This window comes from Cnephaeus nilssonii, assembly GCF_951640355.1.
Source record: "Cnephaeus nilssonii genome assembly, chromosome: 10".
Taxonomy (NCBI): Eukaryota; Metazoa; Chordata; class Mammalia; order Chiroptera; family Vespertilionidae; genus Cnephaeus; species Cnephaeus nilssonii.
Genome location: NC_137081.1, coordinates 3,389,862 through 3,416,723, shown reverse-complemented (window position 1 = coordinate 3,416,723; position 26,862 = coordinate 3,389,862). Strand labels below are relative to the sequence as shown.

Sequence of the window (26,862 nt, the reverse complement as noted above, 5' to 3'; positions counted from 1 at the left end):
AGTGGGAAGGGATCAACCTTGTGTGCATATATGCATAACCCAAGGACACAGACAATCGGGTGGTGAGGGCCTGGGGCGGGGATGAAGTTAATGGGAGAGAAAAGGGGACACCTGTAATACTTTCAACAGGAAAGATTTTAAAAAATTAATTTCACCTTTTCCTTTTTCCAGGTGGGAACTAGAAAGCTTCAATGCACGCGGGGTGTGTTTCATCTCTCTGAACAGCGCCGGTTTGGATGGAAGTGTGCTGAGAACCGGAGCAGGGGAATCTCCCCCCCCCCCCCCCCCAGAAGAACGCGGTTCCAAAGAAGCCGCGTTAGGGAGGAAACGGCAGAGGAAAGGAACGCCTGGTCCTGACCGCGAGAGGCCAGTCTGGTGCAGAGGAGGCTGGTGCCTGGGCTCCTGCAGGCAGAGGTTCCTGGGTAGCTCGGGACCACGTTGTACAGACATTTCAGTGCCGAGAATTGGGTCTCTTTACCATTGACAGTGGCTGCTTCCCCGGAAGAACACAGGACTTCTTGGAGGGTTGGGAGGCCTGAACCAGGCCCTCTCTCCGGGCGGGGACACAGCAGCCTGGGCGCCCGGGAAGCACCGGGTGGGCGAGCGGCCAGGCCCAGGCCCGCCTGCCCGGTGACCTGCGATTGCTGTCCAGCGGTCACTTTGGGGCCGGGACTCACTTTTCCCAGGGAGGGAGAGAGGTGGTGTTGAAGCCGTGATAACACGTCGCGGGGAGAGGAGAACCCGGGCTGCGGGTGTGTGAGGGCAGGTCTGTTCTCACCTGGGCGCACAGCACTGCGCTGGCGTGGCATCCGCAGATCCAGCCACCCGTCTACCTCTCCGGGCGTCCTTATTTGTGCCTTTATTTCCGAGAGCATTCATGGACTCCTGCCGTGCGTGCGTCAGGGGTTAACAATCTAGCTCCCAGGAGGGGACCTGACAGGCCCCTGAGGAGGGAGCTGAGGAGGGAGCGGACGCACCTGGATTCCTACCGGCTCAGCAGGGACTCGCCAGCAGCTCCGGGCACCTGTGGGCGGCAGGCCTTCAGCTATGCACGGAGAGAACCAGCTGAGCCCGGCTCCCTGCAGCCCCTGGTCCCAGCTGAGCCTGGCTCCCTCCAGCTCCTGGTCCCAGCTGAGCCCGGCTCACTGCAGCCCCTGATCCCAGCTGAGCCAGGCTCCCTGCAGCCCCTGATCCCAGCTGAGCCCGGCTCCCTGCAGCCCCTGATCCCAGCTGAGCCCGGCTCCCTCCAGCCCCTGATCCCAGCTGAGCCCGGCTCCCTGCAGCCCTGATCCCAGCTGAGCCCGGCTCCCTCCAGCCCCTGGTCCCAGCTGAGCCCGGCTCCCTGCAGCTCCTGGTCCCAGCTGAGCCCGGCTCCCTCCAGCCCCTGATCCCAGCTGAGCCCGGCTCCCTGCAGCTCCTGGTCCCAGCTGAGCCCGGCTCCCTCCAGCTCCTGGTCCCAGCTGAGCCCGGCTCCCTCCAGCTCCTGATCCCAGCTGAGCCCGGCTCCCTGCAGCTCCTGATCCCAGCTGAGCCCGGCTCCCTCCAGCCCCTGATCCCAGCTGAGCCCGGCTCCCTCCAGCCCCTGATCCCAGCTGAGCCCGGCTCCCTCCAGCCCCTGATCCCAGCTGAGCCCGGCTCCCTGCAGCCCCTGATCCCAGCTGAGCCCGGCTCCCTGCAGCTCCTGATCCCAGCTGAGCCCGGCTCCCTCCAGCCCCTGATCCCAGCTGAGCCCGGCTCCCTCCAGCCCCTGATCCCAGCTGAGCCCGGCTCCCTCCAGCCCCTGGTCCCAGCTGAGCCCGGCTCCCTCCAGCCCCTGATCCCAGCTGAGCCCGGCTCCCTCCAGCCCCTGGTCCCAGCTGAGCCCGGCTCCCTCCAGCCCCTGATCCCAGCTGAGCCCGGCTCCCTCCAGCCCCTGATCCCAGCTGAGCCCGGCTCCCTCCAGCCCCTGATCCCAGCTGAGCCCGGCTCCCTCCAGCCCCTGGTCCCAGCTGAGCCCGGCTCCCTCCAGTCCCTGATCCCAGCTGAGCCCGGCTCCCTCCAGCCCCTGGTCCCAGCTGAGCCCGGCTCCCTCCAGCCCCTGATCCCAGCTGCGCCCGGCTCCCTGCAGCCCCTGATCCCAGCTGAGCCCGGCTCCCTCCAGCCCCTGATCCCAGCTGAGCCCGGCTCCCTCCAGCCCCTGATCCCAGCTGAGCCCGGCTCCCTCCAGCCCCTGATCCCAGCTGAGCCCGGCTCCCTCCAGCCCCTGATCCCAGCTGAGCCCGGCTCCCTCCAGCCCCTGATCCCAGCTGAGCCCGGCTCCCTCCAGCCCCTGATCCCAGCTGAGCCTGGCTCCCTCCAGCCCCTGATCCCAGCTGAGCCCGGCTCCCTCCAGCCCCTGGTCCCAGCTGAGCCCGGCTCCCTCCAGCCCCTGATCCCAGCTGCGCCCGGCTCCCTGCAGCCCCTGATCCCAGCTGAGCCCGGCTCCCTCCAGCCCCTGATCCCAGCTGAGCCCGGCTCCCTGCAGCTCCTGATCCCAGCCGAGCCCGGCTCCCTCCAGCCCCTGATCCCAGCTGAGCCCGGCTCCCTCCAGCCCCTGGTCCCAGCCGCGCCCGGCTCCCTCCAGCCCCTGGTCCCAGCTGAGCCCGGCTCCCTCCAGCCCCTGGTCCCAGCTGAGCCCGGCTCCCTGCAGCCCCTGGTCCCAGCTGAGCCCGGCTCCCTCCAGCCCCTGGTCCCAGCTGAGCCCGGCTCCCTCCAGCCCCTGGTCCCAGCTGAGCCCGGCTCCCTCCAGCCCCTGGTCCCAGCTGAGCCCGGCTCCCTCCAGCCCCTGGTCCCAGCTGAGCCCGGCTCCCTCCAGCCCCTGGTCCCAGCTGAGCCCGGCTCCCTCCAGCCCCTGGTCCCAGCTGCGCCCGGCTCTCTCCAGCTCCTGGTCCCGAGCAGGTGCAGTCTGAGGGGAAGGGCTCGCCGCAGCCCCCAGCTGCAGGGCTGGGGAGGGCAGGGCGGGGAAGGGCCGGGCACGGGGCAGGCTGCAGGCTGCTGCCCTCTCTCGGGGGAGCAGACCCGCTGAATCCCAGCACAGTGGGGTCTGAGTTTGGTGGGTTTTGTTGTTGTTGTTGTTGTTGTTTTTTAATATATTTTTATTGATTTCGGAGAGGAAGGGAGAGGGAGAACCACTGATGGGCTGCCTCCTGCATGCCCCCCACTGGGGATGGAGCCCTTAACGGCGGCCTGTGCCCTGACCAGGAATGGAACTGTGACCTCCTGGTTCATAGGTCCACGCTCTACCCACTGAGCCACACCGGCGGGGCTGCTTGTGGTGTTTTGCTCCTGCCTCCCCACCCTCCACCTGGCTGGCTGACCTGGGGGAGCCGATCTGAAGGAAGAAAGCAGGAAGCCAGGAGCTGGGCTCCAGGCGAGTAAGCTGCAGGGGGTCCGGCTGCCTGGGGAGACCTCAGAGGACAAGGAGTAGCTAGCCCTCACCCCACCCCACCCCCCACCTCCCCACCCCACCTCGCCACCTCCCCACCTCCTCCCCACCGTGGGCTCCTGCGGCCACAGGTGAGGGTGGCGATGCGAGGAGGGGGCGCCTGCCCGGGGCTCAGCCCCCCGGGGTGGCTCTGGCGGTTCTGGGAGAGAGTGGGTGGGAGGCCCAGTAAAGTCCCCAGGCTGTCGCTGACGCACCGGAAAGCCTCGGGGGAGGAGAGATGCAAATCCCCGGGCGGTGTGGGCCTGCGTCCCGGCGGTGAGTGAGCGGGAGCCTGGCCTTGGCCGTGAGCACCGCGGGACGGACGGACACGGACGGGGCGGGCGCGGGAGCCAGGTAAGCGGGCAGGTGCCCTCTCCCCCTCCCGCCGCCGCCAGAGAAGACGGGCGGGACGCGCACGTGGGGCCGGAGGCCGGTGCCCTGGGCGGTGACAGCCCCGCACGTTACTGTCTGCGGGCGGGCGGGCGGCCGGGCGGGGGCTGCGCACAGAGGCCGGGCTCCGGGGCAGAGATGCGCCGGGCACAGGTCGCCGGCCGCTGGGTGGGACGCGTGTGGCCGCCGCGGACGGGTGCCCCGGGGTGGGGAAGGGGACCCTCCCGCTTCCCTTTCTGACCAGCTCCTGGGAGTCGCGATGTCCGGCCTTAGATCGCGTCCTGGGTCTCCGGGAGAGGCCGCAGCGAGGGGAACGGGGACGCTGGCCATGGCGAGCCGGGGACACGTTGGGGCAGACCACCTGCTCGGCGAGCTCTGGGCCACCCAGCCGACCAGGCACCGGCCGCCCCGGCCCCTCGGAGAGCAAAATGCCCCTTTCCCCGGGTGCCCCAGGGCCAGGCGCTCGGAGCAAGAAGGAGCCGGTGCGCAGCTGCCTGGGGACGGGGAGTGAGCCCTGAGAGGGAAAGGCAGGGGCCCGAGGGGCCTGGAGGCGCTGGTGGAGGGAGCGGGGAGAAGCATGGCCGAGGGGTGTCTGCCTGGTCCTTCCCTCTCTCAGCCAGCCCAGCTCTCGGGAAGGGGGCGAGGCGGCTAGGAGGGCGCTGGCCTTCAGGAAGTCTTGGTGAGAAACAGCTGTGCCCCCCGTCCCTGCGGACCCCACAGTGGGCGCGACTGCCGGGGTCATGCTGTTCCCGGCTCAGGTCTCTCTTGTCACGGACTGGAGTGACGGGAGCCAGCAGGGCGCCTCCCCAGCAGCGGGGGGGCCGGGGCCCAGTTCCCGTGGGCACGCGTACCCCCAGCATCTGGAAGGAGAGGCGGGTCTGGGGCCCCGAGACTCCGGGTCCGTGACGCTGTGCCCTGGGGCAGGACTCATTTCCGACCCTCCGGGTGTTTTCGTTTTTAAAGTTGGGGTGACACCTGCCCTCCTCACAGCAGCATCCAGGGGCCGCTCCTTCATGTGACAGCAGGTCTGAGCACCACACCTCGCCCGGAATCGTCCTGCGTAAGCGTCTTCATGGACGCCACGGGACGTGCAAGCGAAACAGCATTCTCCCCAGTTGCTTTCTTTCAGCAAAACATTGCCGTCACTTCCCCCTGGACACCCTCCTCGGCGTCAGGAAAAAGGTGCCCCCCAATGGGTGTCACCGGAAACTGGAAAACGTGCCTATGGAATTTACTATCACCCATGTTCTGTAGGCACCACCAAACTCTCACTCACCTACACGACAGATGGAAATGCTGTGGTTATTAACTACAGGAAGCTTTCCCCCTTTGATCTGGAATTGCTGACGAAACAGTGAAAATTGGACTTTTGAGACGGTAAAGAGCGGTCACTTCGAGGAGGCGGCGTGGCTTTCCCGGGTGCGGGCGTGTGGCTGACGCCCCGGTGGCCAGAGCGGGGTTCTGCGGGGGAAACACACCGCTTCTGTGTTAGGACAGGTTGCCAACAACATACCGAGTGCGGTTTCGTCCTCAAGTAACGTCAGGGTGTGACCACCGTTACAGGCACGTCAGAGACTAACTCTGTCCGGCACCGCGGATCCCCGCAGCCACAGAGAGAAATAGCGCTGTGCGTGGGCTCGGAGAGAGTTTGACCTGAGCGCATCAGAACCCACGGACATGCACGCATCAGCTCTTCAGAAAGCTAAGATGCAGGCGTAAGGCTGACGCTAGAAGCCAGGCAAATCTGAAACGAAGACAAAGGGATTGGGCCTTTTCGTAGAAAATAAACTTGGCCCTGACCGGTTTGGCTCAGTGGATAGAGCATTGGCCTGTGGACTGTAAGGGTCCCGGGTTCAATTCCGGTCAAGGGCATGTACCTTGGTTGCGGGCACATCCCCAATAGGAGGTGCGCAGGAGGCAGCTGATGGATGTTTCTCTCTCATCAATGTTTCTAACTCTCTATCCCTGTCCCTTCCTCTCTGTAAAAAAAAATCAATAAAATATTTTTTTTAAAAAAAGAAACTAAACTTGTCCTGGGTATTCCTCGCCTCTACAGCCTTAGGAGGGTCTCAGGAGGTGTAGCTGCGTATGCTGTTTGCCTTGCAGTTGCTCAAAGTCTAGTAGGGTAGGGGGAGCAAGGGATGGCGAGGGAGCTCGTTGAGAATACAAATTGGTGTAGAGAGGGGGGCGGGGTGGGGAGAAGGGTGGGGAGGGGGGAGCGAAAGTCCCTGGAGAAGGCTGGACTGGAGTTCCTGGAGGGCAAGAAGGAGGTGGTCTGGGCCAGAGGGAGAGTCCTGTGTCCTTCACGAGGGATGGCTGGCTTACACACAAGTTTAGATCGGCCTTATTCTTTGAATTGAAAGCATTTCCTCTTTTCATTGAGGGACCGTTTTTACAAAGTCACCTTTCTTCAGTGACTTACCTAACGGACAACAGTGTCTTTGTTTGAAATCTGAGGAAAGAATACGACGTGCCACCGTTATTACTTTGAAACTCTACTTTCCCCCCTTGTCTTGCAGCATGTCTCAGTGGAACCAAGTCCAGCAGTTAGAAATCAAGTTCTTGGAACAAGTGGATCAGTTCTATGACGACAACTTTCCGATGGAAATCCGTCACCTGCTGGCCCAGTGGATTGAGAACCAGGACTGGTAGGGTCAGGCGTTGCTGTGTTTCTCCCCCAGGTCCCTGCACACATGCTTCCAGCTCTCTCCAGACGGGTCTATTCTGGGGTTCACTTTTCCATCCATAGGTGCATTCTTTTCAGATAGCAGAGTCTTGCCAGGTGTTGGAAAACCTTTTCAAAGAAGAATACTAGTTCTTTCTGGTTTCTAGTGCTTTGTTTTTCTGTAAGCCAAAAATGCAACAACTTTCTAAATGTTAAAAAGCCGTGAAGTAAATCAGTTGTTAATATCAATTCTCTATCACAGACTCGATGTAAATAAATATTTTTTCTTAGTATATTTTACAAACATTCTTTAAAACTCTGTTCACAGTGCGCAACTTAAACTTTTTTTTTTTGGCTTTAAACCGTTGTCTAATTTTTTTATTGTGGTAAAATGTATGTAACACAACATCCACCACTTGAACCATGTCTAGGCGTGCAGCTTGGTGGCACTGAGTATATCCACATTGTTGTGCAGCCGCCACCACCGTCCATCTGCAGAACTTTCTCATCTGCACAAACTGGAACTTTCTACCCTTTAAGCACGAACTCCTCATTCTCTTCATCCAGCCCCCCGCAACCACACCATTCCCCTTTCTGTCCCTGAATTTAATGTTCCAGGTGCCTCATGGAAGTATCAGCACACAACATTTGTCCTTTTGTGACTGACTGAGTTCCCTTAGCATGTACATTCATGTAGCATGTATCAAAATGCTCCTCCTTTCTAAGGCTGAATAATACTAATAAAATGTGTGTGTGTGTGTGTGTGTGTGTGTGTGTGTGTGTGTACATATTATAAAAGCCGAACAACTGGAATGACTGGTCACTATGAAAGGCACTGTGCCCAGCCAACCGGCCTGATCGGGAGCCGAGCTGGCTGGCCGGCCAACCTCCATGGCCCCTCCCCCTGGCTGGCCCGGCCCCGATCAGGCCTGGCCGGCCAGAGTCCCCACCCGTGCACGAATTTGTGCACCGGGCCTCTAGTATGTATATAAAATCTGTCTGTGCAGACATTTGCGTTGTCTCCGCCTTGGGGCCCTATGACTAAAGCTGCTCTGAGCATTGGTGTACACATACCTATTCCTTGCTTGCAGTTCCCCTGGGTGTCTTCCCAGAGAGGAATTGCTGTAGGTGACTCTGTTTCTATCCGAGGCCTCTCCCGCCCTGTTTTTTTCTGGCAGCGGCACTATTTTACACACACACACACACACACACACACACACACACACGCCAGCAACGCACCAGGGACCAGCTCCTCCCGGCTAATGCTTTTTTGTGATTTCCATAACTGCATCCCAGTCTCTGTGAAGTGGTATCTCCTGGTGTTTTGGTTTGCATTTCCCTGCTGATGAGTGTTGTTGAGTAACTTTCCACGTGTACAATTTAATTTTCAAAAATCTCTAAGTGCTTATCACTGTGGAATAGGTTTATCACTTTAAAATCCGTGTGATGGGAAGGTAGACATCTTACTTGGTTGTTTCCTGCTGGGTAATAACCGCCCCCCCCCTTTTTTTTTTTTCCTTAGGGAGGCGGCTTCTAACAACGAGAGTATGGCCACCATTCTTCTTCAAAACCTGTTGATACAACTGGATGACCAGTTAGGTCGCGTTTCCAAAGAGAAGAACCTGCTCTTGATTCACAACCTAAAAAGAATTCGGAAAGTCCTGCAGGTGAGGATGCATTCCACTTTTTCCAAATGCTCAGCTTTTTAAGTCTCAGATTCAGTTTCCAGAAATCAAATATGTACCCCTATGTTATTCTGAAACCATATTTAAGGAGATAAATTCCTGAATCCTCTTGCCATTTTGAATTTCGTGCTCAATGGTTTGCTTGTTTTCCGTGAAATTTTGAACCTGAGATGCCTTGTCCGTGGGGAGGGCGTGTGTGATGTCCATGGGACTGTCTGGTGGCTGTGGTCAATCCTGACGATGCTGGAGCGGGGGTGGGAGAGATGTGGCTCCCGCCGGCCCGCCCCCCGGCCTCCCTTGCCTTTGCCTCTTACATAATTTCGCGTTAGTGTTGTTTCCATTCGTAGATGCAGGCCTCGTGTTGTGTGTTTTCCCGGTTTGGTTCAGATCTCACCTCCTTCACAAACATTCCTTGCTGCACTCCAGCCCCTATGCCACAGGCCACAGGCAAAGGGCACGCTGCCCCTGAGGCGCCCAACCTCGCCTGTGCCGTGGCACCTTGTGTGTGTGTGTGTGTGTGTGTGTGTGTGCACATTAGCGTGTCTTCTCCCTCACACCGTGAGGTCCCTGAGGCCGCCTTCAGCATTCCGCCTGAATTCCCTGCACCCACACCAGGCGGGCCGCGTGGTAGGTGTGTCACACTCGTTGGTTGAAGGGCGAGCGGGTGAATGAGTGGATCGGGGCTCTGATAATGAAGGGCAGGCTGCCTGAGCTGACCCGGGGAGCAGGTGAATGAGTGGATCGGGGCTCTGATAATGAAGGGCAGGCTGCCTGAGCTGACCCGGGGAGCGGGTGAATGAGTGGATCGGGGCTCTGATAATGAAGGGCAGGCTACTGAGCTGGCCTGGGGGGCAGGTGAATGAGTGGATCGGGGCTCTGATAATGAAGGGCAGGCTACTGAGCTGACCTGGGGGTGAGTAGGGCAGGCTACTGAGCTGGCCTGGGGGGCGGGTGAATGAGTGGATCGGGGCTCTGATAATGAAGGGCAGGCTGCCTGAGCTGACCCGGGGAGCGGGTGAATGAGTGGATCGGGGCTCTGATAATGAAGGGCAGGCTACTGAGCTGACCTGGGGGTGAGTAGGGCAGGCTCGGAGCCTGGGCTGCCGTTGAGTTTACTGGGCGCCTGTAGAGCATGTAGGACACACACAAGCTCCTGTGCCGGGTCTCAGGGAGGCGTTCTTAGAGGCCCACGCTTCCACCCAGGATATTCTTAGAGATGTTAGCTACACTCTAAAGGAAATGTGCTGGAAGCTCTAACATTGGTGACAGGGATGCGTGTATTGTTTTTTTGATTGTTGCTTGGGCTGCACTGAGCCAACTTGGCCATATAGACCCCCGCAAGTTGACAAGAGCCTTTGGCCAGGGCTGGGAAAGAGCTTGTGGGCAACAAAGCAGGGCCTTGGGGAGCATCAGGCAGACCCTCTCTCATGGAGAGGAGACCCTGAGCCGCGGCCCCCCCCCCAGCTCAGGGCTCTCATCGGCCCACCTAACCCGGCGGGCACGCCGCTGCCTCTTGTGTGCGGCCCATGACTGAGAATAGTGTTCACATTTTTAAGTGATTGAACAAATAAAAATAAGCAAACAAATAAAAGGCACTTATGACATGAAGGTGATGTGAAATGAGCAGTTCTGCATTTTAGTGGAACGTGGCCACTCTCCTTTAATAACGCCTTGGCTGTGGCTGCCTCGCTCGGCAACCGCTCAGGGGAGTAGCCACAGTGACTGGAGGGCCCCAAAGCCTAAAATAAACGTGTGTGTGTGTGTGTGTGTGTGTGTGTGTGTGTGTGTGATTGTGATTGATTGTGATTGTGTGTGTGTGTGTGTGTGTGTGGAACTGATCTTGCCCTTCATGGGAAAGTGTGCTGACTTCTGGCCTAGAAGCGAAGACCCTGCACTTTGCTGAGGGGCAAAGATGGGTGAAATGGTGGCGCGTGGCCTTTGAGGATTCTGGCTCTCAAAATACGACCTTGGACAAATCACGTAATCTTTCTGAATTCTCATGTCTATCATGTAAATGGAATTAATTGTTACTTACCTTTTCAAATTGAAAGGAAGACTGGGGCTTTGATTCTGGGAAAATATTGGCTCCCAATAACTGTTTCTTGCTGATAGGGGCCTTCTCAGCATATCAGGGGGAAGTGGATAGCCCATCTTTTTTTCTGGGTGGGTCTCAGATTACCAGGAAGTTCCAGACCCTGCAGTAACTCCCAGTCCCATCCCAGCTCCTCCCAGTCCCATCCTCCTCCCAGTCCCATCCCAGCTCCTCCCACTCCCATCCCAGCTCCTCCCAGTCCCATCCCAGCTCCTCTCAGTCACATTTCAGCTCAAGCACAAATTCTTCTGCTTCTGTCACTGGTCCTTTTGCATTTTGCCTCTGTAGACCTTTCCCAACATCCCTGCCCCAGAGAAAGGATCTACTCCTTGTTCCCAAACACCCCACGCTCACTCTGGAATGACTATGAGCTTTTGTTCATGATGGTCCCATGGCCAGGGGTGCGCTGCCATCCCTTCTCCCTCCCCCTCCAGTTCCCATCCACCCCTAGAGGAGCCGTGGAGGTCCCGGAGCAGCAGGAAGCCGCCACCTGCGAGGCAGCCCTATTCTCAGCCTCCACTGGCACGGGCTGCGAGGTAACAGCCTCTCCTCTGGGCTGGATGTGTCTAAGCGGGTCACCAGCCCTTTGAGGGTAAGAGCCTGACCTCCTTCTGTGACTCTCCTCTCTCTCGTACCCACTGTGGTTCCGCTACAGCCCGGGAGCCCGAAACGCCGGTTCGCTAAGATCTTTTGAATTGACAGAAACACTTGCTGTTTCTTTCTGGTGCTTCTGCCTATTTCGTGTTAGCAGCTCTCGTTCCTGGGCGTTTATATGACTCCAGAACACGGAGGAGATAGTAGTAAAGAACATCGTCAACTAGGTCTTCCGCCTAAACACACCCGCACTTGGCGCTTCTTTCCAGATGACAGATTCCCAGGGGTTCTGTTTGTTCTTTTGTTTTGGTTTTGGATAAGTCAAGTCTTTTGGATAAAACACAGTACACTTCAAAAGGAGGGGAAAAAACATCAAAAGGTCATTGCCACTGTGCTTATCTGGTCTAAGCATTGCCATCCTCTGGGATTTTAAATACAATCTATTTTAACTAGTATAGCAAAAAAAAAAAAAAAAAAAAAAAGCTAACAATATGGTACCAGGAGAACTAAGCAGGTATAAGGTAGATTTGTTTTTGTTTTTTTATAGGAACTGAAGTCTCCAATTTCAATATTTAAGTTTACTATTTGATATCACACCTACTTCCTACAAGACTTTAGACTGGCTTCTTATAAAAGACAAATTAAACCAAACTCTGACCCAAGACTCACAGCTAGCCCCGAGATGGGAAGCTGGGAGTGCTGATGTCCAGCTGGCTCAGACCTTCCAGGGGAGGCCGCCTCCGGTCAAGGTCAGGAGCAAAGACTTCCTGTTGAATCCTGGCTCTGTGACTTCCTCTCTGTGTGTCCCAGGGCAAGACATTGGCCCTCTCTGGCCTGAAGCATGTGGTAAGGGCTCAGTGAGGATTTGCTAAAAATAAATACCTGCCCCAGGTGTTTCAAGAGTGCTTTGTCCTGTTCTTGGACCTTAGACACACACACACACACACACACACACACACACACACACACACAGTAGACTTCATTTTTTAGAGCAGTTTTAGTTTTATAGAAAAACTGAGCAGAAAGTTCTGTGCTCCCACGCCATCCCCCGTCCTCAGTTCCGCGGCTCTCGTGTCTGTCATGTTGTATTGGTGTGCTCCGTGTTACAGCTATGAACCTACTGCGATACATTACAGGATGCCCAGTTTCACTGCCTGTGGTTTCAGTTACCTGCAGCCAACCGAAAAGATTACACAGAAATTTCCAGAAATAATTCCCAAGTTTTAAATAGCCCACCTGCCATTCTCAGGGGAAACCTCACAGGCCCTCCTCCACCTGCTGCAGACGTAAGCCCTCCTGTTGCCCAGCGTCTCCACACTGAGTGCGGCCTGCCCTGCGCGTTCGTCTATTAAACCCGGCTCGGTTATCAGACCCGGTTCTGCTGTCGGGGGGTCGCAGTGCTGGGTCCTGGTAGACGTGATTTGCTTGGCCATGGCCCACGCCCAGGAGTAGGGATGATGGCAACCTTATATGCCAAAGAGAAGCCATCAAGTGCTTCCTGTGCGTGAACGTGAGTCCAGCAATCGGTTACACTGTGTGGCCGAGAGAGCACCTTCACGGAACTTTTATCACAGTACATTGTTACCATGGTTCTATTTTATTACCAGTTATTGCTGTGCATCTCTTACTGTGCCTAATTCGTAAGTTAAATTTTATCATAGGGATGGATGTAAAGAAAAAAACATAGTACAAACGTCGCCTGCGTGCTATGGTTTGACTTAGGGTTTTTTGACTTAGGATATGCATTGAGTAGAAATTGTACTTCAAAGTTTGAACTTTGATCTTTTCCTGGGCAAGCGATATGCACTACAATGCTCTCTGCGATGCTGGTCCTGAGCCACAGCTCCCAGGCAGCCAGGCGATCGGGGAAAACCACCGCTAGTCTGCCGGGTACTCATCGTGTTAGATGGCGTTGCCCAACTGTAGGCCAGTGTCAGGGTTCCGGGCACGTTTAAGGTAGGCTAGACTAAGTTCTGATTTTCAAGAGGTTAGGTGTATTAAAGGCGTTTGGATTTACGATATTTTCCATCTTACCGTTGCATATGCAGGATTCAGTCCCACCTGTGATTGCAGGCATCCCCAGGGGTCTTGGAACACACCCATTACGGACAAGTGGGGAATACTTACTATAATTTGTTTATCCATTTTTGGCAATTGTGAATAAAGCTGACATTAACGTTTATGTGCAGATTTTTGTGTGGGCATGAGTTTATAACCCATTCGCAAGTTATTAAACCTCACATAATATATTTTTTTATTGACTTCAGAAAGGAAGGGAGAGGGAAAGAGAGATAGAAACATCAATGATGAGAGAGAATCATTGATCAGCTTCCTCCTGAAAACCCCCTACTGGGGATCGAGCCCACAACCTGGGCATGTGCCCTGACCAGGAATCAAACCGTGACCTCCTGGTTCATAGGTCGATGCTCAACCCTGAGGCACACGGGCCGGGCCATATCACACTTTTTTAAAAAAACCTAGCTGCTTTTTCTACTTACCAGATCTTCATAACTTACCAATCTTTGTCAAGATTTATTTGGGGGGGCCCTGGCCGGTTTGGCTCAGTGGATAGAGCGTCGGCCTGCAGACTGAAGGGTCTGAGGTTCGATTCCAGTCAAGGGCATGTACCTTGGTTGCAGGCACATCCCCAGTGGGAGGTGTGCAGGAGGCAGCTGATTGATGTTTCTCTTTCATCAATGTTTCTAACTTCTCCCTTCCTCTCTGTAAAAAATCAATAAAATCTATTTTTTTTAAAAAAGATTTATTTGGGGGGGAAATGAGTATCTCATTGTGAGAGAGTGAGAAATGAGAGATGGCTTGATGGTTTTAGTTTGGATTATTACATGGATATTAATGCATAATGGAGATTAGGTCTGGAGAGGGAGGTGGGATCACAAGATGATAAGTTCTAAGTGGAGTGCGGTCAGAAGTTAATGGGAAGTTACTGGAACTAATATGCTTATATACTTGCCTGTCTCCTTCGCAAGACTGTGGGCTCCTTGGGCACATTCATCTCTGCATCTCCAGCACATATGAGGGGCTCAGGGTCTTGTTGCATAAATGAAGAGTTGAGCCGACATTGAAGGGTGAGGGAGAGAGAAGCATCTGGGAATCAAACCATGACCTCCTGGTTCATAGGTCGACGCTCAACCACTGAGCCACATGGGCCGGGCTATTCCAATACATCTTTTTTTTTTTTTAAATATATTTTATTGATTTTTTTTACAGAGAGGAAGAGAGAGGGATAGAGAGCTAGAAACATCGATGAGAGAGAAACATCGATCAGCTGCCTCCTGCACACCCCCCACTGGGGATGTGCCCGCAACCAAGGCACATGCCCCTGACCGGAATTGAACCCGGGACCCTTGAGTCCGCAGACCAACGCTCTATCCACTGAGCCAAACCGGTTTTGGCTATTCCAATACATCTTAATAAGCACAATGAAATGTAAAACCTTTGTCATTAGTAAGTGCTGTAGTCATCACTCTTAACTTCTATAATTGGCATCTCACACCATTCGTTCTCCCTCCTCCATTCTCATCTACCAACGAGAAGTCAAAGGGCAAAGAAGGGCCCCCCAAGATGTCCCATCCTTTGGTTTTTAAAACCACAACAGAACCACCTCGATCTGTTTCCTGTTATTCAAAATCTCCAGGGAAGGGCATTGCACGAGCAGACTCCGTGGTCCTTCCAGAGTCTGAGTGACATGGCCATCAGGCAATGCCTTCTTTTGTCACTCTGCTGTCCCTTAAACCCATCTTCTCCTCGTTCACTTCTCAGTGATGGAAGAACATCTGGTTCTTACTTTTGAAACATGGTTCTCCGTGCATTACAAGACAGAAACGGAATGTGTGGGACTATGAATCTCCCATGTCTGCAACTCTTTTTAGCTCATAGTGATTAGCAAGGTTACTCCCCAACCCTGCTCATCAATGAAACATGTCCTTGTTGGTAAACTGTTCTATCGAAGGCCCTTTAACACGCAAGGGAACCACTTCGGTTTCAGGTCTTCTCTCAGCGGCCAACGTTCAGTAGTTATTAAGCCTCAAACCACACAAATCGAGAGCCATGTAGGTGGTTTATCTCTGAGTCCTGTAGGTTATATCTTTTTGCTAGTTAGCTTAATATCATACCTACTGATTTTAAAAGAACTTTCTTGTTACAAAAGTGATGCATATCCAATAAGAAAGTTTAGGGAACATAGATAAGTAAAATGGGAAAAAATAATCTGTAATTCCATCTTTAACGGATAACCACTGTTAACATGATAGTATATTTCCTGCTAATATTTCTACTCATAAATATTTTTATTTTAAGAATTATTATTGTCTTATAACTTTCTTTCTAAGCTTAATACATTCACTTAAATAATCAACCAACCAGGGAATGGTATTCTATGAGATTAAATATTATCTTTTTAGCAATTCACCCATTAATTGGACATTTATAGCTTTTTTCAACTTTTCACCAATATAAACAAGTGAAGGAAACATAGTGATGTTTAAAACTTTATTCATATTTATGATTATTCTGTTAGGACAATGGGTCTTAACTTCATGGATCAAAATATCTTGCAAAGTTGTTGTTTTTAATATAAATATGCACTGTGACATGAGTGTGAACTGATCTATTAATGAGGATCACGCTAGTTACTGTATTAACTAAACCAGTGGTCGGCAAACTCATTAGTCAACAGAGCCAAATATCAACAATACAACGATTGAAATTTCTTTTTAGAGCCAAATTTTTTAAACTTAAACTATATAGGTAGGTACATTGTTATTAACTTAATTAGGGTACTCCTAAGCTGGCCTTTGCTAAAAACTCAAGGGGCCAAAGAGCTGCATGTGGCTCACGAGCCGCAGTTTGCCGACCACTGAACTAAACTATTAGACAATAGACTTCCATTTACCATGCACATAACAGTGTAACCCTGGGTATTTTGTAGGTCAGGTGACTTCCCTTTTCATTCCTTTTTTTAAATATATATTTTTATTGATTTCACAGAGGAAGGGAGAGGGAGAGAGAGATGGAAACATCAATGATGAGAGAGAATTATTGATCAGCTGCCTCCTGCCCACCCCGCACTGGGGATTGAGCCCACAACCCGAGTGTGTGCCCTGACCAGGAATCGAACCTTGACCTCCTGGTTCATAGGTTGATGCTCAGCCGACCAGGCCCCTGTTCATTCTGATTCGGGCATCCGAGTTCCTTCCATAACGTGGCTGGGCTTTTCCAACGGGGGCTGGATGTCTTTGGAGAGAGAGAGAGGAGAGAGAGAAAGAGAAAGAGCATGAAGTCAGAGCCACATCTGAGGTTCGTTGGCCTAAACACAGCACACGCTACCTGCATCCCAGTAGCAAGAGCTGGTTACATGCCTCCCGCACCATGCACGGAACACTGGCAAGTGTGATCTCTACATGGGTTGCCACTTCCACTTCCCAGGACATCCTGTGGGAGGAGTTTTGGAAGGCAATTAGGTATGTCTGCCCCATTTGGTAAAACCATTTTGGAGAGAAGTTTGTCAGTGTCAAAGTTTAATGTGACTCAGCAATCCCATATCTGAACATTTAGCCTACAGAAATTCTCATGTAAGTAAGAGAGGATATCTACACAAGCATGCTTATTGTTTTTGTCCATCTTTAAATGTCTACATGGTTAAATAAATGGGATTGTTTTCTTGCATGCTATAGAACTATGAAAATATTAGGTCTGAATATCTGGAGGTGAAAGAATGACTATAATATACGTTAGTGAATGAAAAACACACAAAACAACGTGTCCAGTGTGATTACCTACGGGGGTGAGGAGATAAAGTGGAGGGTGCTGCTCTCACCAATGTTTAACTTTTCCATGAGTTGGAATTTTAAAAAAATAAGCCCAAATTACATGGGAATTTTCACAACGCAGATTCCCAGACCTCTCCCCAAATCTACAGAACCAGACTTTCAGAGAGGGGGGCCCAGGCATCTGTAGTTCATAAAAGCTTCCCAAGCGATTCTGGTAAGTTATCAGCGTTGAGCCCACATTCCTGAAAGTGTCGTTGCTCCGTCAAAGGGTATGGGAGAGATGACGGCTTTGATAAGAGTTGCCAGGTGGTCCTTTAGTAATGCGCCAATTCACCTGCCCACCAGCAGTGCGCACCAGCTCCTTCCATCATCACCCTGAGCGGTGCACAGCGTTTTCGTCTTTGCCAGTTTGAGAAATGAAAAACGGTGTGTCTGATTGATGTGGACAGAAGTGCTAGTCTCTTGCGTTTGGTTCTCCCCGGGGAACGTTCTGTCGCATCTGTCTTCCTCTTGAACTGTGTAGGTAGATTCATTCTCCCAAGTGAATGTTTCATGATAGAAATCACTTGGGGGACTTGTTAAACATGGAGACTTCTGGTTTCCTGCTTCCGATGTTGATGCAACAGGTCGAGGATGAGGTTGGGAATGTGAATCAGAAGAGTCAGATTCGGAGTTTATAAGGAAGAGATGTGTCCCAGGCGGAGGCATCAGGAGAGAAACAAGCGATGGTGACCTTGCGACCTGGGTGTTCCGCGTCTCTAGAACAGACCTTTGCTCATGACGCGCCATGCCCTCTGCCCAGGGCTCAGTTCCCCTTTCCTCCCATCATCCAGCCAGCGCCAGCCACGTCCTCTCTACGAGTCATTAAAATCCACATCGATTTCTCCCTCCTCCTCCCTCGCCCACTGAGGGACCACACAACTCCTCCTGACACCCATCACACACGGTAATTACTCTAGAAGGATGGGATCGATCCACAGTAACAAAGATGTCGTCCCGGGAAGGCTGTCGAAGTACCATTTCAGGACGAGGAGAAATGCCGAGGATCACGGGAAAGTAATCCTGCGATAGAGTCCCTCTGTGGGGACAGTGAATTTAAAACAATGGCAACACGATTGAAGGCGACATTTGGAGTCCGACAGCCTTAAAGAATTAGAAACGCGTGTTTCTCTGTCAAAACAAACTGGCACTTTTTCTCTCCCAAACGGACCGGACCGTGGCCGTGGCCTGAGCAGCCTGCTGGTTTCTGATCAGATGGACGTGGGAGAGAGTGCCCTCAGCCAGTGCTCTCCGCATCGTCTGCTCATTGGAACCAGCAGAGACGTGTTTAAAGAGCAAACGCGCCCAGCCCCACCCACGTCCTGCTGAAATTGGGACTTTTTTCCCAGCCCCTCGGGTGATTAGCATGTGTAGCCAAGATTAAGATGCAGGGACCAACGTAATGCAAAAAAAAAAAATCATGTGTAGATCTCAGATCTATATTTCATCATTCTTAGCCATTTTAAGGGGAGGGGATCGCTTGAGCTGCTTTTCTAGTAGAAGTGATGGGTTCCCAAAGATTCATCTACTTTCTCCCTCCACACCCTTGTCATTTGTGAGAATCTGTCCAAGGAAATTTACTTTCTTTCATTCATTCAGCAAGTATGGATTGACGAGGCTCTCTGCCAGGAGCACTGCTGACCTGGGGATAATGCCTCATGACGCGTGTAATTCCAAGTGCGTGGAAATTAAACAACACAGGTGATCGCACTGGCGCTGAGTCTGCGAGCAGCTTCCGGGGTGCCCCGCTGTGACCGGGCGCGTTAGCTATGACGGGCCGCTCCCACAACGTGCCACCTTGTCTAAGTTAAATGAAGTGTGCTTAGAAAGCCTCTTCTGATTCCATGAGGCTGGGCCTCCACATGTGTTCTAAATCTGCACGTATTTTATTGCAAGATACTTTTCTAGGCCACTCATGGGTACCTCTTTCTCACCTGAAACGACATTTCTCAACTTCCATCTGGCTACTTCTCGGTATGACTGGGCGGGTTCTTCTTTACCGAAACTGCAGGTTGCAAAGTGATTGTACAGCAACAGGACCAACTGGGAAGGCCTCAGTCCAGGCTGGAATGGCAGGGGTGGTCTGATCCCGCAGAGAAGGCGGTCCCGGACCCCAGGCCTGCGAACGCTGCTTGACCAAACCGTTCCCCCGGGTCAGCACCAGGGGACGGAGGCCTGTGCGGTCTTTGCTTCTCATTAGAAACGGAAACAATGGGAAGGCGTCATCAAGATGTCCACTGTGGCCCCGGCCCGTTTGGGTCTTTGGTCAGAGCCTTGGCCTGAGGACCGAAGGGTCATGGGTTTGATTCCCGGTCAAGGGCACGTGCCTCAGTTGCAGGCTTGATCCCTGGCTCCTGTCGGGGTGAGAACCGGAGGCAACCAATCGATGTCTCTCTCACATGGGTGTTTCTCACATGGATGTCTCTCTCTCTCTCTCTCTCTCTCTCTCTCTCTCTCTCTCCCTTCCTCCGCCCTCCCCTAAAAAAAGAGATTTCCTCTGTGCCAGCCACGGCCCTTCCCAAAGTCCTCCGCATCCTCTCTGAGCAGAGTATGTCCCAAGGAAATGCCGTTTTTCTGACAATCCAACGGTTCAAAGTTTTTTCCGTGACCATAAGATGCATTTCAAATTTTCCATTTCTACTTGGTAAAAGGAATACACTTCCATGCCTGTTGTAGAAAATAAATCTAAATACAGAGAGGGCACTAACACACTTACCCTTTTAAGTACACGAACGAACGTACATCAGGGCATCCGTTCTGAGAACAAAACGTAACAGACGCGTTGATGACAACAGAGAGCAAAGGCACGTGACGTGGTGCCAGGGGGCGGGGACAGACCTGCCCACGGGCCCAGCCGACACCAGGCGGCCCCTGAACCGAGTGGGACGCAGAGCGCCGTCCTCCTGGTCCTCAGACTGCTGTCCCCGCACTCCAAAGGCCGCCCGAACCCCTGGGAGTCCCCGGGGCACCGATGGCCCTAAAATATTTTGGGAGGAGAGCCCAGGGCTTCGATCGCAGACGCAAGTGATGTCACAGGTGATAAGATAAGTCCTCACTGGCACTGACTTCCTAATTCTACTAAGTGCTCAGCTGCGAAGAGGCCGGGGATGGAAAACACGAATTACGCCGCCGAGAGCTGTGACTTCCTGTTAAACTTTCTGGAGGAGGTGAGAATGCAGCCGTCAGAGGGCAACTGTTCTGAAAAGCTGCTTTCTCTGCGTGCTGCTGCTGCTTTCGCTCTCCTGGTCACTCTCTACAGAGTGAACTGCATTGCAGGTTGATTACATGACATGTGTCAGCACCTTAGAAGAAGAACGCTTTAGCTAGGGAAGAGACCTTAGACATCCTATATAATAAAACCCTAATGTGCAAATCAACCGAACGGCGGAACGACCGGTTGCTATGACGTGCACTGACCACCAGGGGGTAGACGCTCAATGCAGGAGCTGCCCCCTGGTGGTCAGTGCACTCCCACAGGGGGAGCGCCGCTCAGCCAGAAGCCGGGCTCACAGCTGGTGAGCGCAGCAGCGGTGGTGGGAGCCTTTCCCACCTCCACAGCAACACTAAGGACCCTCTGGGGGATGTCCAACTGCCGGCTATCTCCCGAGGGGTCCCGGACTGCGAGAGGGTGCAGGCCAGGCTGAGGGACCTCACCCCCTAGTGCACTAATGTGGTGCACCAGGCCTCTAGTAATAAATATGTATACAGAAATAACTGGCAAAAAAAACAAAAACAAAGAAAAGAAAAAACTCAAGGGAAAGGAACATTCTCTTGACATATGGTCTCATTACCATGACTTTGATAAACCTTCAAGCTCTACATTTTCTTAAGTTTTATGTCTTGTTCAGCTTTAAAACTATATTATCAGTACCTTAGTATTAAACACAACAATGCTTAAGACTTGAGGTTTTCATTCTTTTCATTGGTAATTCATTCCCTATCTTTATTGCAATTCAGTTGGATAAACTAAGTCCTAAAAAGCTACCCAAGTTGTAGAACAATGATAGCCCAGACTAAAATGATCACAGCAGCTTCCTGTAGCTCACACCTTTCTCAGACCACAGCTTTCTTGAGAAACAGTGTGTTTTAAACATGTGACCTGATCGGCTAGAAACTCTAGGGGAACCTCCTGCTTGTGGTAGTTTTGAGAAGAAGGGAGAGGCATGTCAAAAGTAACATGCCTGAGCACATTTTCTCCACACACATCACTTTCTCTGGTATGAAAACCCGTGCGTTCTACGGCCTTCTCCGCGGATCTTTGGAGAACGTCCTCTGTGAGGAAGTTACTTTAAAATAAAAATTCCCACAGGTTTTCATTAGCCCAGTTTCCGCAACTAGTTTTCCTCTCTACTGTTACCCTGGTCCTTTTGTGAAAACCCTCATTTGAATCACCTTCTGAATTTGATCTTTACCCGGTTCTTCCCTCTCCCCAGTGACAGCAGAAGGCAGACGTTAGCACTGGGGTCCTCCTACATCTCCTGGTTTCCTGGAGTTTTGTGCCCCACGTCAGCCTTCCTCACATCTGGCCTTGTGGGAGTCTCTGAGCATTATTTACACCCACCACTTTCTTATGATATCCAGTTCAGCACTTTCCCTGCCCTTAGCTGAATGCCTTTGAGTAAGAGATTCTCTTAACTGAATGCCTTTGAGTAAGAGATTCTCTTAACTGAATGCCTTTGAGTAAGAGATTCTCTTAAATGAATGCCTTTCAGTAAGGGATTTTCTCCCGGGTCTGCAGCCCTGCTCCCTGGCCCGGCCCTAGCTCGCGAGGGCAGAGGAACAACAACACCATCGATACTAAGAAAGAAGGCCAGAGTCAAGGAAGGAGAGATGGAGGAGGGGTGCTTGTTGGTGTGGTTTTCTCAGCACCCAGATCGATGCCTGGTAATAACCGTTGTTCAGTTCACATGTGTGGGATGAACGAACACTGAACGCGTGAATGAGGGAGGCAGTGACGTCGGCCAGCCTGGCAGGGTCTTCCCCAGCAGGGCCTGGGCAGGGGTCACAGTCGACGGAGCCATGTATGCCAAGGCACAGAGGCGGGAAGGCGATGGGGGAGCCACAGGAGCCTGCCAGGGCTCTACGTGAGCCCTTGGTGCACACACATGAGTCATGGGAAGGTGGGCCAGGGCGGCGGCAGCTCCGGAAGGCCCTTCATGGAGGGAGCGTGTGAGCTGGCGGTGGGGGCGGGCCGGAGAGATTCTCTTCCACAGGCTCCCCCCCTGGAGGACTAGAAATTGTGTTTAATCCGAGTCACAGGATAGGAGGAACTAGTTTTGAGGAAGGTACTTGGCTTCTCCTGTGGTTTGTCCTGAAGCTGGAGTGTCCCTTCCAGCTCTGCCACTAACTACTGGCTGGCCTCCCCCTCCCTCACCAGCCGGCTTCCCTCTCCCTCACCAGCCGGCCTCCCCCTCCCGCTCCCTCACCAGCCGGCCTCCCCCTCCCCCACCAGCCCGCCTCCCCCTCCCGCTCCCTCACCAGCCGGCCTCCCCCTCCCTCACCAGCCGGCCTTCCCTCCCTCACCAGCCTGCCTTCCCCTCCCTCACCAGCCGCCCTCCCCCTCCCTCACCAGCCTGCTTTCCCCTCCCTCACCAGCCGGCCTCCCCCTCCCTCACCAGCCTGCCTCCCCCTCCCTCACCAGCCGGCCTCCCCCTCCCTCACCAGCCTGCCTCCCCCTCCCTCACCAGCCGGCCTCCCCCTCCCTCACCAGCCTGCCTTCCCCTCCCTCACCAGCCGGCCTACCCCTCCCTCACCAGCCGGCCTCCCCCTCCCTCACCAGCCGGCCTCCCCTCCCTCACCAGCCGGCCTCCCCTCCCTCACCAGCCGGCCTCCCCCTCCCTCACCAGCCGGCCTCCCCCTCCCTCACCAGCCAGCCTCCCCCTCCCTCACCAGCCGGCCTTCCCTCCCTCACCAGCCGGCCTCCTCCTCCCTCACCAGCCGCCCTCCCCCTCCCTCACCAGCCGGCCTCCCCTCCCTCACCAGCCGGCCTCCCCCTCCCTCACCAGCCGGCCTCCCCCTCCCTCACCAGCCAGCCTCCCCCTCCCTCACCAGCTGGCCTCCCCCTCCCTCACCACCTGGCCTTCCCCTCCCCCTCCCCCACCAGCCAGCCTCCCCCTCCCTCACCAGCCAGCCTCCCCCTCCCTCACCACCTGGCCTTCCCCTCCCCCTCCCTCACCAGCCGGCCTCCCCCTCCCTCACCAGCTGACCTCCCCCTCCCCCTCCCTCACCACCTGGCCTTCCCCTCCCTCACCAGCCGGCCTGCCTCTCCCTCACTAGCTGACTTTCCCCCCCCTCACCACCTGGCCTCCCCCTCCCTCACCAGCCGGCCTGCCTCTCCCTCACTAGCTGACTTCCCCCTCCCTCACCACCTGGCCTCCCCCTCCCTCACCAGCCGGCCTGCCTCTCCCTCACTAGCTGACTTCCCCCTCCCTCACCACCTGGCCTCCCCCTCCCTCACCAGCCGGCCTTCCCCTCCCTCACCAGCCGGCCTCCCCCTCTCTCACTAGCTGACTTCCCCCTCCCTCACCACCTGGCCTCCCCCTCCCTCACCAGCCGGCCTTCCCCTCCCTCACCAGCCGGCCTCCCCCTCCCTCACCACCTGGCCTCCCCCTCCCTCACCAGCCGGCCTGCCTCTCCCTCACCAGCTGACCTTCCCCTCCCTCACCAGCCGGCCTCCCCTTCCCTCACCAGCCGGCCTCCCCCTCCCTCACCAGCCAGCCTCCCCCTCCCTCACCAGCCGGCCTCCCCCTCCCTCACCAGCCGGCCTCCCCCTCCCTCACCAGCCGGCCTCCCCCTCCCTCACCAGCCGGCCTCCCCCTCCCTCACCAGCCGGCCTCCCCCTCCCTCACCAGCCGGCCTCCCCCTCCCTCACCAGCCGGCCTCCCCCTCCCTCACCAGCCGGCCTCCCCATCCCTTACCAGCCGGCCTCCCCCTCCCTCACCAGCCGGCCTCCCCCTCCCTCACCAGCCGGCCTCCCCCTCCCTCACCAGCCAGCATCCCCCTCCCTCTGCTTCAGGTTTATTTTAGTTGCAGAATGGAGGTAATAATAAGACAACTCACATGGTTGTGAAAAATGAGGTGATGTTTGCCTGGCCGGCGTGGCTCAGTGGTCGAGCGTCAACCTATAAACCAGGAGGTCACGGTTAGGGTTAGGGTTAGGGTCAGGGCACATGCCCGAGTTGCAGGCTCGATCTCCAGTAGGGGGCCTGCAGGAGGCAGCCCATCCATGATTCTCTCTCATCATTGATGTTTCTCTCTGTCTCTCCTTCTCCCTTCCTCTCTGAAATCAATACAAATATATTTAGAAAAAAAAGCATTAAAAAATTAGGTGGATGTTTGGAAAGTAATAACAGTAATCACAGAAGTTTCATTTTTCACTGATAGACTCATGGCTTCTTTGGGGTTCATCACCGTCGTATGCACTGTGCCCCGTTATCGCTCGTGTAGAAAGCACGGATGCTTGCACGCAGGGTGGGGCAGAGGAGGGTGACAGTGGTGAGTGTGCAGAACCCGGTTCACTCTTGCTTCCCTCTTTATTGTCTGCGGCAGTGGTTTCCATGTGGACCGCCGTCGGCCCCTCTGCCCGCCTGTGTTCATGCATGCGCATGTGTGCATCTCAGAATCAGGCGCGTGTTCGGTGAAGGCTGGGCGCCCTGTGCTCACGGCTTTCATTAGCGCATCCCCTCCTCACAGCAGCCCTGCGGGGCGTTGCTGCTGTTCCCCCATTTTACACGTGAGAGAGTTGAGGCTTCGCGAGTTCACAGAGCTGAGAGGTGAGAGAACTAAGGGGCAATCTCAGCTTTTCTGAATCGAGAGCCTGCGCCCCAAATATTATGCACCTGCAGGTGATTTCTCCACATTCTGTCTTAACACTTCTCTTAAAAATACGTATAGTTTACGGTCATTTTAACAACTTGATTGAGGTGTGATGACATACAACCAACACCCATTCACAGTGCACAGTGTGACAGGCTTGGGCATAGCGTATCCACCCATGAAACCACTACCACAATGAAGATGATACACATAGCCACCACCCCAAACGTTCCCGGGGCCCCTTTTGAATCTTTCCCTCCCGCCCCGTGCCCTGGGTCCCACCCCCAGGCAACCACTGACCTGCTTAAAGATTAGTTTGCCTTTTTAATAAAAACAGAATCATTCATTATGCACTCCGTTTTCCTAACTGGCCTCCTGCACGCAGCATAATTATTTTGGGGTTTTTCCAAGTTTTTACATGTATCAACAGTTCACTCCTGTTTGCTGCTTGTAGTATTCTACTACATGGCATGCCTGTTTACGATAATTCTAATAATTCTCCATCCTCTGGAATAGGCAAGAAGGAAAAAAAGAAAAGAGCAGTGCTCTATACCTTAAATTGTATTTGTTTGAAGACAGCAGCATGCTTCCCTGAACTATTAAGTGGATGTCTACATGGAGAAAGAAGGCGGGGCTTACCGACGGGGGAGAGGAGGCGGTGGGTGAGAATTTGCCTCCCAGAGGTAATATCACCCTAGTCTTTCAAAACCATGAGTTAGTTTTGAAGTTTTTTGCATGCAGGCGTAGGAAATCGATACCTCACCTTTGGTATATGAAGTTCTACATGTGAAATGTGTTTAAAATCAAAGCCGGTGTGGTGCTCTAAACTACAGAAACTCGGCGATGGCGCGCTTCCGTCGTGCCGCTGAAATCCAGGCACCTTTCCTCTGGTGACGCAGTTGTGACTGGGCAGCCAGCTCTCCTGCTTCCGATCTGTTTGTTCCACGCGAGAGCACTTTGGAGAGGGACCCGTGACGCCGCTTCCAGATGGTGTGGCAGGAGGACCCGCCGGCTGGGGCCGCTTCCCTGGGCCTCAGTCTCCCCGTCTGTCCAGCAGAACGCTCGCTCTCTGGGGGGCTGCGCGGGCTGTGAGTGAGAGGCATGTGCCGGCACGTGGCACGCGGCCGATGGTACAGACGGTGTCTGCCTCCCGGCGCCCCAGTCCTGTTCCCTGAGATGTCCTTGGCTCCCGGGGCTGAGGCTCCTTCCCCGGCCTCGCTGTGGCCTCGTCACGTGCTTTCTCCTCAGCGAGGGCCCCCGAGAGGGGCGGACCCCAAGGAGCCCCTTCCCCCGCCGGGCGGCCACGCAAACCCTGTGCAGACCGAGCCTGGGAGCGGCCCTGTGGCCTCGTCCCGCCGGCGGCCTGGCGTCTTCTGGGGAGGGGGCTGCATGGCTGGCTCCTGGGGACCTCGCTGGCGGGCAGTGGCCGGTCCTGTGGGAGGTGACGGCTCCGATTGGGAACCAGCGCTTTGCTTACCGTGCTCACCGCGGCCTCTGCGAACGGGCCCTGGGGAACCAAACAGCTTACTCAGGGCCGGGTAGCCTAGCAGGAGGCGGCACGCCGGTGGGGACGGTGCAGCGAGCACCTGCCACGGTGAGAAACCGAGTCTCCAGGGAGTCCAGCAAGGCACCCTGTGAGGCCTGAGATGCTTCTGGACTTGACCATGTTGAGTCAGGGAGAGAAAACCGCAAGGCGGTGCCCCATCAGCGGCTTTGCTTAGACCCGTGGTCGGCAAACTGCGGCTCGCGAGCCACATGCAGCTCGCGAGCCGCGGTTTGCCGCTCTGTTGACTAATGAGTTTGCCGACCACTGGCCTAGACAATGCTTCCGCCAATGTCTGTGCGGGGAGAAGGACACGTGTGGTGAGCAGCACAGATGTGCGGTGAGAAGCACACATGTACGGAGAGAAGCACAGATGTGCGGTGAGAAGCACACATGTACGGAGAGAAGCACAGATGTGCGGTGAGAAGCACACATGTACAGAGAGAAGCACACATGTACAGAGAGAAGCACACATGTGCAGAGAGAAGCACAGATGTGCGGGGAGAAGGACACATGTGCAGAGAGAAGCTCAGATGTGCGGTAAGAAGCACACATGTACAGAGAGAAGCACAGATGTGCGGTGAGAAGCACACATGTACAGAGAGAAGCACACATGTGCAGAGAGAAGCACACATGTGCAGAGAGAAGCACAGATGTGCGGGGAGAAGGACACATGTACGGTGAGCAGCACAGATGTGCGTGAGAAGCACACATGTATGGAGAGAAGCACAGATGTGCGGTGAGAAGCACAGATGTACGGAGAGAAGCTCAGATGTGCGGTGAGAAGCACACATGTACAGAGAGAAGC

At 54.5% G+C, this 26,862-nt stretch overlaps 1 protein-coding gene across 1 annotated transcript in view; it reads left to right on the top strand.

Annotated features, from left to right (window-relative positions):
* The first annotated feature begins 3,764 nt into the window (after nucleotides 1–3,764).
* Nucleotides 3,765–26,862, top strand: part of STAT4 (signal transducer and activator of transcription 4) — an 81,450-nt gene continuing 58,352 nt past the window's right edge. The window contains exons 1-3 of the mRNA XM_079781814.1: nucleotides 3,765–3,796; nucleotides 6,352–6,480; nucleotides 8,020–8,164. Of these exons, the coding sequence (XP_079637940.1) occupies nucleotides 6,353–6,480; nucleotides 8,020–8,164 (273 nt within the window). The 5' untranslated portion in view covers nucleotides 3,765–3,796; nucleotide 6,352. The remainder of the gene's footprint in view (nucleotides 3,797–6,351; nucleotides 6,481–8,019; nucleotides 8,165–26,862) is intronic.